This window comes from Haematobia irritans, chromosome 5, assembly GCF_050003625.1.
Source record: "Haematobia irritans isolate KBUSLIRL chromosome 5, ASM5000362v1, whole genome shotgun sequence".
NCBI lineage: Eukaryota > Metazoa > Arthropoda > Insecta > Diptera > Muscidae > Haematobia > Haematobia irritans.
Window position 1 is genome coordinate 169,222,217 of NC_134401.1, and position 17,987 is coordinate 169,240,203.

Here is a 17,987-nt window from a genome sequence, read left to right on the forward strand (position 1 = left end):
CATTAGTTAATGGACATTTAATCTTGTCCACAAAGCATTATAGACAAAAAGCTTCAAAATAAAATAAACAAACCCAAAAAGTCACCAGTACATAGTAAAACGTTGTGGTGTTGATAATGCAGTGCAATACACTTACAGCTATTACATATAATGGTCTTAAGTGGTGTGTTAGCCGGGGCAAGGCACCACTAACATATGCTTTTAATGCATGAAAATGTCGTTGTTTGTTAATACATAGACCTCATTATTTTGGGAATTACCGTTGCGAATTTCAAAAAAGTGGTATTCCCAAAAAAAGGTGGCATACCAATTGCAAAAACGTGGCACCAAATATAATTAATTTTTTTATATAAAACATAAACGATTTTTTTTTGGAATTTTTACAAATTAAATTTAAAATAAAAATAATTTTATCTTCCTATCATTGAACAAAAATCCATGAAATATAAAGTTAAATTTTCTTTGCCTATTTTTAGGCGATACAATTGTTTGGTTCAAAAACTATGATATGAGAAAAAGGAGTTATAATTATAGTATTGGTCCCTTAAGTCGGTAATATTTTCAAGAATTTACAAAATATAAGCCCAAAAAAAAATTAGTTAAAAAAATGGCATAACACTTCAAATTGCTATTACTGAGAATCAGTGTCAACACTTGAAAAATGTGGTGAATTTGCACACAAGAGTAAACCTGGAAGTATTATACATTAGCAGCCCAATATTTCAGATTCATTTACACCCTCAAAAAATCGCTTCTGTAACTTATACTCCAAACACATTCTGCTTCAAGCATATATATTTTCAGGATTAGTCGAAACCATATATTGTTTGTATTGTTCAAACATATTATGTTTCACATTAGGCATACACTGCCCAGCAAAAAAAGCGTCGCCAAAGAAGTAATGAAAATGTTCTTTTTGGATCCGGAAGTGGTGCAAAATTGACGCAGAAGCGATGAATTTAACATGGGCTTGTCATAGGACGGAAGTCCTCCATTTCTACAGCCGTTGCACGTAAATTGCATCGCTTCTTTAGGTGTGATCCAAATTCAATGTTTTGGATGTAAATTAAAAAATTCTGTGATATTTTGTCAAATAAATAATTCTTATAATTTTTTAAAATTTTTAATAGATTTTAACGCTTGTCGGAAACGTTTGACCTCAAATATTTTCAAAAATTCACAATTTTTTCAGATTGGATTTAGCATTTTTTTGCGGCAAAATTTAAATGATTTCTACCATTTTATGAATTCTTACTCTGTTTTTAACCTATTTGAAAGAAACAAAAACTTAAAATTACCCATTAAAAGTATGAAAAAACCAAGTTAAAATTGAAATTAAAAGAACAAAAAAAATTGAAGTAAAAGAACTTCCTGAACTTACACCCAAACATATGAAAAATAGTCATTTTCGTCCGTGTGGACTATTCAGTCCATTGTGATACCACATTGGTGAACTTCTCTCTTATCACTGAGTGCTGCCCGATTCCATGTTAAGCTCAATGACAAGGGACCTCCTTTTTATAGCCGAGTCCGAACGGCGTTCCACATTGCAGTGAAACCACTTAGAGAAGCTTTGAAACACACAGAAATGTCACCAGCATTACTGAGGTGGGATAATCCACCGCTGAAAAACTTTTTGGTGTTCGGTCGAAGCAGGAATCGAACCCACGACCTTGTGTATGCAAGGCGGGCATGCTAACCATTGCACCACGGTGGCTCCCTAGTTGTCATCCAAGAAATCACGAAAACCAACCGCCAAAGACGGATCACTCTTCACCACGACAATGCGAACTTTCATATATCGGCTCAACCAAGTGAATTTTTACGCACTTAAAACATCGATTTGAAGGATCATCCGCCATATAGTCATGACTTGGCACAGAATGACTACTATTTATTCTTGTACGCAAAAAAATGAGGGGTCAATTTTTTCGACACCTGAAGAAGCGATTGATGCGTTTTGAATGCATATTTTGGAAATATCTCTATCGTAGTGGCGAAAGTGCTTTAAAAATTGCAAAAGTGTATAGATCTTATTGGATAATATTTTAAGAAAACGAAGCTATTTTCTACAGTTCTACAACAAATTAAATTCTAAATTTTACTAATTACGAAAAAAAATCTTTTTGGAGATGCTGAAGAAAAACCGAAAATGTCCAAGGTGCTGAATGAAGATATTTTCTACAGTTCTACAACAAATTAAATTCTAAATTTTAGGAATTGCGAAAAAAATCTTTTTGGAGATGCTAAAGAAAAACCTAAAATGTCTAAGATGCTGATCCTACGAGTACATTCATTCCATATTACTGAATTTCCAAATCTGATCCCGATCTGTTCTCCGTGAAAAAATAACACAATGCTTTTGAAACATATTAGAGGGGATCGTATTTCTTCTCTGAGTGCGGTATATAAATATGGGAGCCTAATTACTAGCTCCTGAATCCAATGTTTACATATTTCACTGGAAAATTCAAAATGTCGTTCAGCAGACTGCAGTTTCTGGTGATCTCACCTAATAATCGGTTCTATTTATTAACAAACTGATTTTTCTCAATTATTAGTACTTATGGTTTTTTCAGTTGGTTCTATTGCGCTGTATAAGATAATTAAAGAAAAATTCAAAATTTGTCAGATCAGACAAACATTGCTGCTTACTGATAAAACTAAAATTTAGCGATCACTAATGTGAGGTTTATTTTGACAACCTCTCTAAGTTCGTGTTTCACTAGTGAAATTCAAAAAATTCTAGCAATTTTTTTTCGGTGTACAGTTTTGAATTTGTAATAGAGTTAGAGGCGGTTTTGGTGGTTAATGCAATTGCAAATGTGTTAGTTACTGCTATGCACCAATTTAAATCATGTGGGCGTGTTATGCAGCTGGAATGTAGAGGCCGTTGCTCTTGGGGCATCTAGGCGAGTGCTTTTCAATAAACAAAAAAAAACAAAATGTGAGCAGTAAATTGCCTGACTGCCTGGCTGCCACTGGGATTTCATGCTCTTTGTAGATTTTAAGCTAATGGCTCCGTTATCACTAGCACACAATGGACATTGAATTACACCTTCCTTTATGGAGAGGAAAAAAAAACAATAAACGCGAATATATCTACAGACCATACAACTCTCCTGCAATTCTCCAGCAAATTCGAATAACAAAACAATCATTGTAACGGATCATGTGGTTATAACATCATCAAACATCAAGCAACATATCATGCATATGAAATTTTTAACACCATAATGTCCATTTTTGTTTTTCGCATGGAGGATAGTAAGCAAAAGCACTACTACCAGTAGTTGGCAGGATAACAGATCAAGACGTAGCTAGCAACTAGCTTACCTCCTCTCTCCAGATTCTCTTGTGGTTTTTGCGACAAGAGTTTTATGGAAAACGCCCCAAAGCAAATTCCCCACCAGTATATATATATGGCGCATTGAGAATGATGATGACCATTATGATGAAGAAGCCCACATACTTGCCAATCGCCCAACTATGTTCTTTGGTGTTCCATTCGATTATATGGTTGGCAGTAGTTGTGGCTAATATTCATTATTAAATATGCACCACTTAGCATAGCAAAATAAATTATTTTCATATTTCTGGCCTTGATATCAAACCGTTTTGGTGGTCAACAGCGACATATGGTGGATGTAAGCGATTATTCGATGATGTGTATGACCAAAAGTGAAAGAAAGTAATCGGTGAATATGCAATGAGAATGTTAGGCACAGTAGTTCTTGGATTTTTTATAATAAACTAAAGATAAAAAACAATCGAGATTGATTGAACTGATAAGAGGGATATTATTTAAAAGTAAAATCCATAAAATTATATCGATTTTTTTTGCATATATTAAGAAGGAAGGATAATAGATTTCTCTTCGTCTTCTTTGTTTACTCATCTGTTATTAGGATATTAGTGATCGTATTACTATTTCAGTAACACAGTTTTTGATAAGGTTATAACATACTGTTTATTCTTGGCGGCATTTAGGAGAGTATATTCCTCATTATAATTGGCTTATGTCTGAATATTTCCCTCAAGGCATTCGATTATGAAATGAAGATACAATATTGCTATTTCAAATCCGGACATATTTACCCCAATTCGGGGGATACCAATTTTGGTTCAATTTATCCAAAGTCAAAGCGTTCAATCCAAAGGAATTACCAAATAATCGTGAAGGTAACTTAGTTCAAAATTGGTTACCAATTGCTATGAATTGGAAGTCTTGGTTAATTTCGAAAGGTATTGTCCTATAAGGAAAGTACTTTTCTGAAGCATTGTCAAGTGTTACATTAAGGATTGGTTTGTGGAATTTGGTACTAATTGTTTCTTAAAATGGGTCTAACGGTACAGTCACACTGGCAAAATAACAGATTGGCTGATAAGTCCCCGGTCTGACACATAGATGGCGTCGCTAGTATTAAATGTATATTATTTTTATATAGTACCAACCTTCAACTGATTCGTGTCAAAATTTGACGTCTGTAAGTCAATTATTTTGTGAGATAGAGCGTCTTTTGTGAAGCAACTTTTGTTATTGTGAAAAAAATGGAAAAAAATGAATTTCGTGTTTTGATAAAATACTGTTTTCTGAAGAGAAAAAATACGGTGGAAGCAAAAACTTGGCTTGATAATGAGTTTCCGGACTCTGCCTCAGGGAAATCAACAATAATTGATTGGTATGCAAAATTCAAGCGTGGTGAAATGAGCACGGAGGATGGTGAACGCAGTGGACGCCCGAAAGAGGTGGTTACCCACGAAAACATCAAAAATCCACAAAATGATTTTGAATGGCCGTAAAATGAAGTTGATCGAGATAGCAGAGGCCTTAAAGATATCAAAGGAACGTGTTGGTCATATCATTCATCAATATTTGGATATGCGGAAGCTCTGTGGAAAATGGGTGCCGCGCGAGCTCACATTTGACCAAAAACAACAACGTGTTGATGATTCTGAGCGGTGTTTGCAGCTGTTAACTCGTAATACACCCGAGTTTTTCCGTCGATATGTGACAATGGATGAAACATGGCTCCATCACTACACTCCTGAGTCCAATCGACAGTCGGCTGAGTGGACAGCGACCGGTGAATCGTCTCCGAAGCGTGGAAAGTCTCAAAAGCTCGCTGGCAAAGTAATGGCCTCTGTTTTTTGGGATGCGCATGGAATAATTTTTATCGATTATCTTGAGAAGGGAAAAACCATCAACAGTAACTATTATATGGCATTTTTGGAGCGTTTGAAGGTCGAAATCGAGGCAAAACGGCCCCATATGAAGAAGAAAAAAGTGTTGTTCCACCAAGACCGTGTCACAAGTCATTGAGAACGATGGCAAAAATTCATGAATTGGGCTTCGAATTGCTTCCCCACCCACCGTATTTTCCAGATCTGGCCCCAGCGACTTTTTCTTGTTCTCAGACCTCAAAATGATGCTCGCAGGGAAAAAATTTGGCTGCAATGAAGAGGTGATCGCCGAAACTGAGGCCTATTTTTTGAGGCAAAACCAAAGGAGTACTACCAAAATGGTATCAAAAAATTGGAAGGTCGCTATAATCGTTGTATCGCTCTTGAAGGGAACTATGTTGAATAATAAAAACGAATTTTGACAAAAAAAAAATGTGTTTTTCTTTGTTAGACCGGGGACTTATCAGCCAACCTGTTATTTGACAGAAATCAAAAAGAATTCGTCATCAAAGTCAAAGGAACAAACATTTCCAGTGCATATTTGGTATATAACGTCACGATAGGAGTAGTTTCTAAAAACGGTATCCAGATATTTCAAAAATGGTCCGGAAAAGAATTTTGACAATTTTGTCAAAGGTTAGGTTAGGTTAGTGGGAGCCCGATATTTCAGGCTCACATATGTTAGACTATTCACTTCATTGTAATACCTCAGTGGTGAACTTTTCTCTTATCACTGAGTGCTGCCCGATTCTATGTTAAGCTCGATGACAAGGGACCTCCCTTTTATAGCCGAGTCCGAACAGTGCTCCACATTGCAGTGAAACCACTTAGATAAGCTTAGAAACACTTAGAAATGTCACCGGCATTACTGAGAGGGGATAATGCACCGCTGAAAATTTGGACCCACTACCCAAGGTGGTCATGCTAACCCTTGCACCACGGTGTAAAATATTTGCCTAGTGTGACCATACCCTATGGCAGTAGATTTTATATTTGTTTAGTGTTGCGATTAGTTAACTGTTCGTGTGCATTTTTCTAAGTACTTTGTCATTTGATAACTTCGAAGTACACGCGAATTTCAGTACGCAACGTAATGTTCACATTTTGACTACTGCTAATATTTTATTTCATTGGAATTTTCAAGTATCAAAATGTATTAAATCCAAATGCAATTAAATGTGAGAGCTTGACGTCGGCCCTACAAAGAAGAACTATAGCCAAAATGCTGCAAAGGGACCTCCTCCTTATTGCAGAGTCCGTACGGCATTTCTCATTACGGTGAGCCCACTTAGAGAAGCTTTGAAACACTCAGAAATGTCACCAGCTTTACTGAGAGGGAATAATTCATCATTGAAAAACTTTTTGGTTTTCAATGACCCTTTGTATACGAGGCGGGCATGCTAATCATTGCACCACGGTGCAATGATTAGCATGCCCGACTCAGATGCCCTCTGGTCACGGCTACTTTCGAAAGTATCTGCACCGTATTGGAAAATGCAGATCAGAAAACTGTATTTACTAAGAAGAAGAGGTTACGGATTATGTCGAGCAAACATTCTTTAGTTCTTTAGATATATGCTGTTGACAGAAGGTCGTAGAGCGCTTGAAGACGCAATTGGGAATGTCTCGCCGAGAAACGTAAACCGCCAGATGGTACAAAGCGAGGGGAACTGGGAGAAAAAAGGCAAGAAAATGGTTGACATGGACGCGACGACATGTGAAATGTAAGTTTTAGTCTGGATGCGGAATAAAAGGAGACGGTCACGACCTCGCGGGGTCCACCTCGAAGTAATGCGAAAGCGATTCCAAGGTAGTAATCATACCCCGTGAGAAGAGGGGTGGAGTTTTGCAATCAACATCAATTAAATTTTTAACTGAATCAATTAAAAAAATTAATTGAAATTTTCTGAAAAAATCAATTAATTTTTTAATCAAGAATTTTTTCTGTGCCCAATTAAAACTGTGATTGATACTATCATTTTCGTGATTGAAGACATTTCAATTAAAAAATTAATTGAATCAATTAATTTAGTGATTGAATCAGAAAAAAATGTTTGTGTGTGTCATCGATTTTGAATGGACACACTTTCAGGTGCATAAAACATTTTCCTACCCTAACCCCTACAAAATTAGAAAAATCATTAAATCAATACTACTGTGCATAGATTATTAGGTAGTCATAACACTCAAGCAATTTCTTTTACCTGGCATCTCTTCAGCTACTATATCCTCCTCCATTCACCTGAATTTCTTCTATGTTACATGGCTGCTGCACAACACAACATTGATTACAATTATTAGAGTTAGGTGTCCAAGAGTGGTGGAGATCATGACCGAGAGCATCATTCTTTGGGAACCTCTTCGATGCACTTTACAAAAAGAAAACACCATCAAAGACTATGGTAATATCTTAGGAGGGGAAGGGGGTTACATGGAATACAGAATTCTATTCTTTTCAGTGTTACATCGTTGTGTGGCCTTTTTGATTCGTTGTTATACTCTTTTGTTATTCGCAGATGAATAAATATTAATATATATATATGTATAGACCTTAGGGTGGAACGACATAGAAAAAATTTATTATTTTTGAGAGTATAGACAAAATGCAGCTTCTGACGAGGATGGAATCAAGGGTGCCCTGATTGAAAAAAAAAATGTAAATGCGATTGCAAGTACTCTTACCATGGACTCATAGGCTACAAAATTTGGTCCCAAAACGAAAAAGATGTTTCGGTGAAGTAATGTGGATCATGGATATAAATGGAAAGTTTTAGAAGAGGAAGTAAATGTCACATAAAAAAAGGATCAAGGGGATGGGGCGATAGCGAACAGTGAATAAAACTTCCCAGATAAATATTTCGGTCTGGACAACGATGGTCGACCTAACCGTCTTCTAGAGTCTAAAGGATTTAGCCCTAATCAATGGGATAAAAATATCTTCCTCTGGTGGTTAATCTACTTTTGTAATTTGGTCATCATGCGGTTTTAAATTAAAATCAAAGCAGTAATGAAAATTATTATTTTTTTTATAATTATAGCGACGATATATTGTTGGAATTCACACTCGACCAACTCCCAAGTCAATTTAGCTCTGATATAAAGGGGTGTTTTGGAAGGAGGTCCTCGCAATTCTCCTGCTTACCAGGAGAATTTGTGGCATACACCAAGCAATGCCGTATACTCCCAAGTCAATTTAGCTCTGGTATAAAGGAGTGTTTTGGAAGGAGGTCCCGGCAATTCTCCTGCTTGCAAGGAGAATTTGTGGCATACACCAAGCAATGCCGTATACTTTTTTCTAAATTTTCATGAGTGCTACTACGTAGCAAACAGAATTGGAGTAAATATTTCTGGATCTGAAAATAGGGATACTGTATCATCTCTTCTTAATAGATCGTTTTTAAATTTCGCCCTTGATCTTTCACACAAAAAATTTTCACCAAAATATTTCAATTAAAATTTTATTTGAATTTTCAAAAATATTCATTTAAACATTTCATTGATTCATAAAATTTTTCAATTAATATTTTATTTCGGTGATTGATACTATCATTTCTGTAATTGAATATATTTCAATTAAGTGGATCAATTAATTTCGTGATTGAATCCAAAAATGTTTTTTTTTGTGTTCTTGTCAATGTCGTAAATATGTCAGTAAATATCGGTTTACATTTCACATAGGAAGGCATATATATTTTATATATCCACCCCAATATACTCCAGGGTGCATGCCTAGTTGGACTTAAAACTTCCTGCCTGATTGTCTGACTATTTGAATACTTGGCAGGCTAGTTGGTAATGCTCGCTGGCAGCCTGCATGCATTTTTATATGAAATGCAATTTACTTTGGTGCTGGGTTGTCTCATGGGTTATGCATAAATCTGCGTATGATGTACTTCATTGTATGCAACCCATTTTGGTATGTCCGAGATGTGATGCTGCTCGCTTCTTGGCTGCTCACTATTTGGCTATTTCGATGTGCCTTTTGGCTACAAAACAATATGAACGAGGCAACAAAATGAACTGGGCAATTTTCCATTCATCTCAGTTGTCAAATAAACGGAATTTGTGAGTTTTGCGTTGGCTTGATGTTGGCCCCCAGAGCTGCAATGCAATAGTTAGCTAACCATTCATATAAAACGCCAAAGTAAACCGCCACCATTCCATCCCATATTAAATACTCTCCAAGATTATGGCAGCATGGTGCATTAGAGGGGCAATGGCTGAAAATAGCGAGCCAAGATCGTTGGTATGGTCCGTGTCCAACTTTTACATCGTTGGCTCTACAACGTCTCCAGCTGTGTTAGAAAATTGCCCACTCAAAACTTTTATTGTAATCATGTCTAAGGTCGTTGTTCCAAAAGTCTACCATGTAACTCCTTAGCAAGGTGGTGGACTTGCAAAGTTTTTCTATATATGTATACGGGATGTGTAATATATTGACAATTGTCCATATGCTGCAATAGCTCTAACGCCTCTCTAAGGTGGTTTATCTCGTCTCTATGGCTGATTGTACTTAAAAATATTTTTTTCTATTAGATTTATAATACTAGGCAAAATTTTTGCAAATTTGTAAAGGGTCAATTTTGTAGCGCAGAGCCTTTATCTTGTATTAAAGATTTATTATTGCCTTAGGAGAGGGGGGTGAAATTATGCTTTTACGGTTGCGGAAAAGGGAGTTAAGGTCAAATAGTTCATAATTGTGACTAAATGTTGAGATTTGTCTTTTGCTATCTTTTGTATGTTCGAAGCAAAACCTTTAACCTCTGCTGCTATTTGATTATCGACTATTTTCCGCTATGATTTTTAAAAATATGCTTCATGCTAAAATACAAACAAACGTAATAAATTTGAATAAATTTCATACAATTGGATAAATTATGCAAAACTGCCATAAATCGATATCCATAGAAAATTATACGAGCCCTTGATTTTGAATGTGGTATAAGTCAAAAATTAAAAAAAAATCTACTTTATCAGCTATAACTTATCAAATGTTAATAAAATAAAATAATAATAATCTGAAAAAATTATCACTATGTCATGAAAATTAGCTCAATGAGTTTACTTTTTAACTGTTAAACAAAATACAGGTATTGTTTTTTTTTGATAAGTCACATTTGACCCACAAAAAGCACTTCCTTATGTACAAATGTCTGTCTCTGTAGCGTACTATAAACGCAAGATGCATGTATTAAAAAAAAACTTTTTGTCAGTACAAATAGCTCAGAAAGATTTCATTTCGACACAAGACTTTTAAGAATCAACAAATAACAGAAAGAACAAGTATATACGGCCGTAAGTTCGGTCAGGACGAATCTTATGTACGCCCTACCATGGATTGCGTAGAAACTCCTACGAAAAACTGTCATCCACAATCGAATTAATTGGATTGTGATATCCTAAAACTTCTTAACATCGTTTTCTAAATTGTGTGTTAAACCATACGTGGTATATATCAGACAAAAAAGTTATGTATAGGTAAGACTACAAATAATTACGAATCGATATGGACTTTTTGCACGATACGTAGAGAGCCAGAATTGAAATATGGGGGTCGCTTATATGGGGGTTATATACAATTATGAACTTGATATGGACCAATTTTTGTGTGATTGGGCATCGATTTATCTGAGGGCTATATATAACTATAGACCGATATGGACCTAGTTAGGCATGGTTGTTAACGGCCATATACTAGCACAATGTACCAAATGTCTCCAAAGGCTCCAAAACCAAATCTCGGGATCGGTTTATATGGGGGCTATATATGATTATGGACTGATATGGACCACTTTTGGCATGGTTGTTAAATATCATATACTACCACCACGTACCAAATTTCAACAAGATCGGATGAATTTGCTTCTCCAAAAGGAACCGGAGGTCAAATCTGGGGATCGGTTTATATGGGGGCTATATATAATTATGGACTGATATGAACCAATTCATGCATGGTTGTTGGATACCATATACTAACATCACGTACCAAATTTCAACCGAATCGGATGAATTTTGCTCTTCCAAGGGGTCCGTAGGTCAAATCTGGGGATCGTTTTATATTATTATATATATATATATATATATATATATATATATATATATATATATATATATATATATATATATATATATATATATATATATATATATATATATATATATATATATATATATATATATATATATATATATATATATATATATATATATATATATATATATATATATATATATATATATATATATATATATATATATATATATATATATTATATATATATATATATATATATATATAATATATATATATATATATATATATATATATATATATATATATATATATATATATATATATATATATATATATATATATATATATTATATATAATATATATATATATATATATATATATATATATATATATATATATATATGTATATGTATATATATATGTATATATATATATATATATATATATATATATATATATATATATATATATATATATATATATATATATATATATATATATATATATATATATATATATTATATATATATATATATATATATATATATATATATATATATATATATATATATATATATATATATATATATATATATATATATATATATATATATATATATAATATATATATATATATATATATATATATATAAATATATATACATATATATATATATATATATATATATATATAAATATATATACATATATATATATATATATATATATATATATATATATATATATATATATATATATATATATATATATATATATATATATATATATAATTATGGACCGATTTCGACCAATTTGTGCATGGGTGTTTGAGGCCATACATTAACACCACGTACCAAATTTCAACTGAATCAGATGAATTTTGGTCTTCCAAGAGGCTCCGTAAGACAAATCGGGGGATCGGTTTATATGGGCGCTACATATGATTATGCACCGATGTGGACCAATTTTTGCATGGTTTTTAGAGAGCATATACCAACACCATGTACCAAATTTCAGCCGGATCGGATGAAATTTGCTTCTCTTAGAGGCTCCGCAAGCCAAATCGGGGAATCGGTATATATGGGGACTATATATAATTATAAACCGATGTGGACCAATTTTTGTATGGTTGTTAGAGACCATATACTAACACCATATACCAAATTTCAGCCGTATCGGATGAAATTTGCTCCTCTTAGAGGCTCCGCAAGCCAAATCGGGGGGCTATATATAATTATAGACCGATATGGACCAATTTTTGCATGGTTGTTAGAGACCATATACCAACATCATGTATCAAATTTTAGGCGGATCGGATGAAATTTGTTTCTCTTTGAGGCTCAGCAAGCCAAATCTGGGGATCGGTTTATATGGGGGCTATATATAATTATGGACCGATGTGGACCAATTTTAGCATGGTTTTTAGATACCATATACCAACACCATGTACCAAATTTCAGCCGGATCGGATGAAATTTTCTTCTCTTAGAGGATCCGCAAGCCAAATTTGGGGGTCCGTTTATATGGGGGCTATACGTAAAAGTGGACCGATATGGCCCATTTGCAATGCCATCCGACCTACATCAATAACAACTACTTCTGCCAAGTTTCAAGTCGATAGCTTGTTTCGTTCGGAAGTTAGCGTGATTTCAACAGACGGACGGAAGGACAGAATTTCACCACGACCCAGAATATATATTCTTTATGGGGTCTTAGGGCAATATTTCGATGTGTTACAAACAGAATGACAAAGTTAATATACCCCCCCCCCCCATCCTATGATGGAGGGTATAAAAATGCTTCATAAACGATGTTTTATAAAACTTCCTTGGATTCCAATTCTGAATTCAAAGAATTAGACCTCTCACCTAAAAGAGGAAGGCCTAGAATATACGAAAATATAGATTTGTTTCTTCCATTATACACAACAATTAGACCAATAACAGAAGAAAAACGTAAAGATTTGATAGATTTAGTACCACGGCAAACAAATTGGGAAGTTCTTCTAAAATCACAACTTGTTGAAAGGCATTTCCAAAAATGTCCTCCCAAAGATGTTCTTTATTTTAACTACAAAGGAAATTTTTTGATTCAATTTTTTATAACTCGCTGTTTCCATATTTTTAATGGGTAATTTTAACTTTCTTTGTTTCAAATAGGTTAAAAATAGAGAAAGAAAAATTTTTAAATAGTAGAAATTATTTAAATTTTGCCGAAAAAAAGTGCTAAATCCATTCTAGAAAAATTGCGAAGTTTTGAATATATTTGATGTCAAATGTTTCCGACAAACGTTAGAATGCCTTAAAAATCGTAAATAATTATAAAAAATATTTATTTGGCAAAATATCACAAAAAATTGTAATTCACATCCAAAAAACTGAATTAGGATCCCACCCTAAGAAGTGATTCCAATTCACTTTAACGGCTGTTGAAATGGTGGACATCCGTCCTATGACAAGCCCATGTTAAATGTATCGCTTCTGCGAAAATTTTGCACCACTTCCGGATCAAAAAAAAAAAAAAACATTTTTGCTAAATTTTTGGGGAAACTTTTTTTGCTGGGACCCTATATCTCACGAATTTTTCACAAGATATTTATTTCCCTAAATACTAATAAAAAATTTATATAGTTACAATAGAATGAGTATGAATAAAATATTTATTACCAAAAGAAAACAAAATTATTTCCCTAAATGCTAATAAACAATTTACATAGTTACAATAAAATGAGTTTAACGGCCATTTTCATGTAGCTCCGTTTGGATTTAACTGGCAGTTAACAGAAAGAAAAATGGAAATATCTTTTCTCCGGTTAACTTTAACTGAAAAAATTTCAGCAGTTAAGTTTCTAACTGGCATATGGAATATATACGCAAGATGACAGATATGTAGATATCATGGTTTAAAAGTTCGTTACCTAACGTAGCACTAACGGAGCTTCATGAAAATGGGGGTAAATAAAATTTTTATTACCAAAAGAAATGTTTCATTGATGGCGTAAGTCATTTACAAAATCATGCAGTTAATTTTGAAAGTGGTATAAGTAATTTTAACCATTTAAAACCACACATTTCCTTTTGGGTATGAGTATATCTTTCACAATCGTAATAAAAGCTTGCTTGTTGATAATACTTTATTGTCGAAAAATCTTATTCCATAAAACAGAAATATTTTTCAAATCCTTTAAAATGCAAAACTCTAAATAACTCGCAACGAGAAATATATGACATATACCACTTTCAAAATCAAGGGCTCATATTTCGTTATTGTATTCTCAGACTGATCGATTTTTATCCAATAATTTTGATTTTTTTAATTTTTCATTTACTTATCTGTAAAAAAAATTTGCTTTTATTTCTTTTTAGATGTCTCAACAAAGCCGCAGTCTTAACTCATCTTATGCATATTACTTGCAATTCCATCCCAAAATAATGCCACAAAAATTACCCCTGATAGGGTAGTTATGTAGATAAGAAATTGCTGAGCAATAATACAGTGTGCCATACCACCAGCGAATTTTTTCAATTTTAATAAACTGCTGCAGCTAACACAAAGAACAAATTTCAAACACATCACAAATTGCAAGAGATGATATCCAAGGAAACCTTAGATGTTTACAAATGCTGACCTAGAAAGGAAGAAACCCCACTTCACAAGGAAATAACTGAGATTAAAGTGCCTTTTTTATTAGAATTTTACACACATACATCCACACCAACACTTTTAAGTTAAAAATTAACACTCATACACCACTCGTATTAATTTATACCTAGAAACGTACTTAGCAACTTTAGAAGGATATCTACTACACTAAGCTTTAATATTTAAGAGGAACATCATCAACATTAACTAAGTTTACTACAAGAGATTCCATGGATTAGATCCTTTTGCATGGCAAGCAAGCAACGAAACATCCATATTTTTTACATACATCAATTTAATCCTGGCAAGTGCAATTAATTTGTTCGTCCATCGTAACAAAGAGACTATCGTCCTTTAACGATTCTAAGAATCCCCCCCAACCCCAAGAAATTTGCTTTAATATTTTACACTGGCATAAGATGTCATCATCATCTCCTGCTACCACAAGTGTCATTACCGCCAACGAACTTGCTTTGACAGCTCAGGCGAATATGCATCATCGTGGATCTCACATGCATGAGGCCCCTCTATCGCCAGCCCGTGCCAATTCGGTATCCGTGGCGGGGGCCACAGGGACCACGACCGGAAACATTGTCTCCACAGCCACAGCCAATGGTATGCCACTGATTTCTCCTGATGCCATACACCATTCACCCGATAGTCCCCAGCCAGAGTTGGCCACTATGACCAATGTCAACGTGCTAGATTTACATACAGACTCTTCAAAGCTCTACGATAAGGATGCCGTATTCATATACGAGAGTCCCAAAGTGGTAATGGAGACTGGAGCAGGTGGTCCACAAGATGATCATGTCATTGATGCTCGCATGGTGGCCCAATTGAATCAGCAACAGGCTGCTGTACAAGCAGCTCATGAGAATCAGCCTTTGGCTAAAATCGAATTTGATGAGAATCAAATAATCCGCGTGGTTGGTCCCAATGGTGAGCAACAGCAGATCATTTCCCGGGAAATCATCAATGGCGAACATCACATACTCTCTCGCAATGAGGCTGGTGAACATATACTCACTCGTATTGTTAGTGATCCTTCGAAATTAATGCCCAATGATAATGCTGTGGCCGCTGCCATGTTCAATCAGGCCCAGAAGATGGCCAATGAGCATGCAGTCTATCAAACCTCCCCGTTGGATGCTTCCGTTTTGCAGCATTACGATTCGGAGGCTGTGGTCAAAACCGAGGTGGATATTTACGATGATCCCAAGAAGCAAAATACCGGGCAAATTATTTACACCACTTCCGGCCATGATCCTGGGAATCCCAAACATTTGTCGCATATACCCATGGGTTCTAAATTGGATCCGGATATGTATCCTTCGGATAAGCACATTGATTTGATTTACAATGATGGCAATAAGACAGTAATTTATACGACCACCGATCAAAAGGGATTGGAAATCTATTCGGGCAGTGATTTAAGTGGCCTTGTAGCCGATGGCCAAGTTGTCGTTCAAGGTGGTTTACAGTATGCTGGCCCCGGAGGACCTGGAGGACAACCGGTTTATATTGTGGCTGATGGTGCTTTACCGCCAGGTGTTGAAGGTCATATACAGAGGTGAGTAAAGTGGATTTGAGAAAAATTCATCAAAATCATAGCGTAGGAATTTTAAGAGAAGAAAAGGAAAAGAGAACAGAGTTGTTTTTTTTTAATTGAGTCAAAAAGACTAATAGAACTTTTATGTTGGACAAAATTGGCTTTTGCAAAAATTGAATTACAATCTACTTTACAAATACTCTGTGCCTCCGATGACTGTGTGAAAAGGAGTTGGGTAGGTATTAAAGGAAAAGGACACACGGCTGATTTTGAAAACGTACGCATACTAGAGAGGGAAAATAAAGAGAGAAAGAGACTAACCTTAGAAAGTTTACGAATCCAACAAAAGATTGACAGAACAATGAATGTTATGTTCAAGAGGACACTGACAGTTTAAGCGTTAGTTACAGAGTTGGAATATCTTAATTCACTGTGATACTAAATTTAAGCTGTGTTTTGTTTTCATTTCTATTTTAATTTTATATTCTGATTGTCCGTTCAAAATTTATGTTTAAAAACTGTGATATAAGTATATAAATGTAAATTTCAATTATTTTCAATTAATTCAAATAATTTATATTTCATGTTAGCCTGATAATGAAACAGGCAATTGACGTCCAAATGCATTATATCTAATTATACAATTATTTTTCGAGCTTTATGGACAGATATAGATTAAGGAACATGGTTAATAGAGCCATTGAGCCATTGAGCCATTGTCCATAAAACTCGAAAAATAATTGAATAATTTATTATTTTTCAAATAGACGAAATCCCCTGGAAGAAGTCAACAAGTATTGACGAAACGTTGGTATAAAAATTCAAAAAGAGTTTCTTCTTTACATCAATGAATTTAGGGCCAATTAGCTAAATAAAATATAAAAGGAACAGAAAATATTGACCAAGCAAACAATTAAACAAAAGGAAATAGCTGACGTGTGTCATGTGATCCTGGACTGCAGATGGAGTACAGTTCTGTATGTTACAAGGGTCGTTTATATATCATAGATTCTTCTGTATTTCCAATTTAATTTCCGAAATGCCACCAGAATAGTTTGATTTGCCCAAGCGTTGTTTGTTGTTGTTTATGTACACAAATGCAAATGGATTCTACTCTGTAGGCAGAAATGTAACCTAACCTAAAATATTAAATAAATTGAGTTTTCATTAACCCATCGAGGCGATCACTTCATTGCTTTCCATATCTCGGTTTTGCTGTATTGATATACAATCAGGAGTCGTTGTACAGATGCCACGTTGACGCAGTTGGTACAATACTGGTTGCAATGTGGCTGTTCAGACTCGGCTATAAAAAGGAGGTCCCTTGTCGTTGAGCTTAACATAGAATCGGGCAACACTCAGTGATAAGAGAGAAGTTCTCCATTGTGGTATTACAATGGACTGAATAGTCTAAGTGGTCCTGAAATATAGGGCTGCCATTATACCTAACCTAATCTAACCGGAGCCACCGTGGTGCAATGGTTAGCATGCCCGCCTTGCATACACAGGGTCGTGGGTTCAGTCCCAGTTTCGACCAAACACCAAAAAGTTTTTCAGCGGTGGATTATCCCACC

The 17,987-nt window shown here is 34.6% G+C and overlaps 1 protein-coding gene across 4 annotated transcripts in view; it reads left to right on the plus strand.

The window, feature by feature from the left end:
• Window positions 1-17,987, plus strand: part of grh (grainy head) — a 475,110-nt gene that overhangs the window by 154,695 nt on the left and 302,428 nt on the right. For all 4 annotated transcript variants that reach the window (XM_075311013.1, XM_075311016.1, XM_075311012.1 and 1 more), the window contains exon 2: window positions 14,585-16,434. In XM_075311013.1, the coding sequence (XP_075167128.1) occupies window positions 15,281-16,434 (1,154 nt within the window). In that variant the 5' untranslated portion in view covers window positions 14,585-15,280. The remainder of the gene's footprint in view (window positions 1-14,584; window positions 16,435-17,987) is intronic.